At 43.8% G+C, this 1,111-nt stretch overlaps 1 protein-coding gene across 1 annotated transcript in view; it reads left to right on the forward strand.

Annotated features, from left to right (window-relative positions):
* Nucleotides 1–362, forward strand: part of tnnt2a (troponin T type 2a (cardiac)) — an 8,862-nt gene extending 8,500 nt beyond the window's left edge. Inside the window, exon 10 of the mRNA XM_083894662.1 lies at nucleotides 232–362. Within this exon, the coding sequence (XP_083750788.1) occupies nucleotides 232–265 (34 nt within the window). The 3' untranslated portion in view covers nucleotides 266–362. The remainder of the gene's footprint in view (nucleotides 1–231) is intronic.
* Nucleotides 363–1,111: the final 749 nt, after the last annotated feature.

Below are 1,111 nucleotides of genomic sequence, written 5' to 3' on the forward strand. Positions count from 1 at the left end.
ACACACACACGCACACACACACAGTTCTCTGCTCTTCACTCAGTATTTTGAGGCTATAAAATCAAACCCTGTGAAAAAACCCTCAGCTGTTTCCTGAGGCTGTGCTCGTCTCTGTTGGTGAGCTGGGTGTGGCCAACCACCACTGCAGCCACGCCCACTCACACACACACACACACACACTTTTAAAAAAATACAGAATGTGTGTGTGTTTGACACGTTCGTTTTCCACAGATCCAAGAGGACCAAGAGAGGACTGAGGAAATGAAGTGTGAGCCACGCCCCCTTCACCACCGAGGCACCGGATTAATGAGAACCAGGCTCCGCCCCCTCCCTTTGATTTCCAGTAGACGCCGTTACACTGCTGTCACAATTCAAACTGTTTTAAATAAAGTTCAGTCATGTTAAGTCACTGCTGTACGAGTTTGTTCACACGCACACGAGTCAACACCAGGCCAAGTCAACAGGTGGCGCTACAACTGTAAAGCCAATCTGGAGACGCTCAGACTGGAACGCACCGCGGGAACAAGATAATTAGATGAGCGATTAGGAAGTTAATCCTTAGAACACAGAGGATTTACGCTGCTTAAATATGTATAATATAGAGTTGTTTATATCTTTATTTCCAGCACAAACCTGTCAGTTTATAGTTAATCTGATTTTCACCAACTACACAAACAAACCTCAGCAAAAAGTTACTCAAAGTGTTTTTTTGCGTGTTTTAAACTCACGTCGTTCACCGACGATGAAGAATAATCCTCTTCAATCGCTCGGTCCACGTGGAAACATCATGAAGGTCTTTGTTTGTCTCTGACGGGCTGTGATTGTTGGCTCCGCCCTCATCTGTCACACCTGTGTATGTCTCGTTAGGCTCCGCCCCCTCTGGATTTGGCCCAATCCTTATGTCCATTCGTGTGCAGATCTCCTTAATCTGATTAGAAATTACAACTCATCCAAAACAGATGATCCATAAAACTCTCAGAGGTCTGAAATCTTAGTTAAACCAGTTATATTTTTTTATTAATAGATTAATTTAGCATCGTAAACACTTTCATTTTGAAATTCTGCCCCCTATTGGCCAAACTAGACACTCAGTGGCCACCAGGTAATGAAA

Source organism: Microchirus variegatus (assembly GCF_963457635.1).
Source record: "Microchirus variegatus genome assembly, chromosome: 9".
NCBI classification, from domain to species: domain Eukaryota; kingdom Metazoa; phylum Chordata; class Actinopteri; order Pleuronectiformes; family Soleidae; genus Microchirus; species Microchirus variegatus.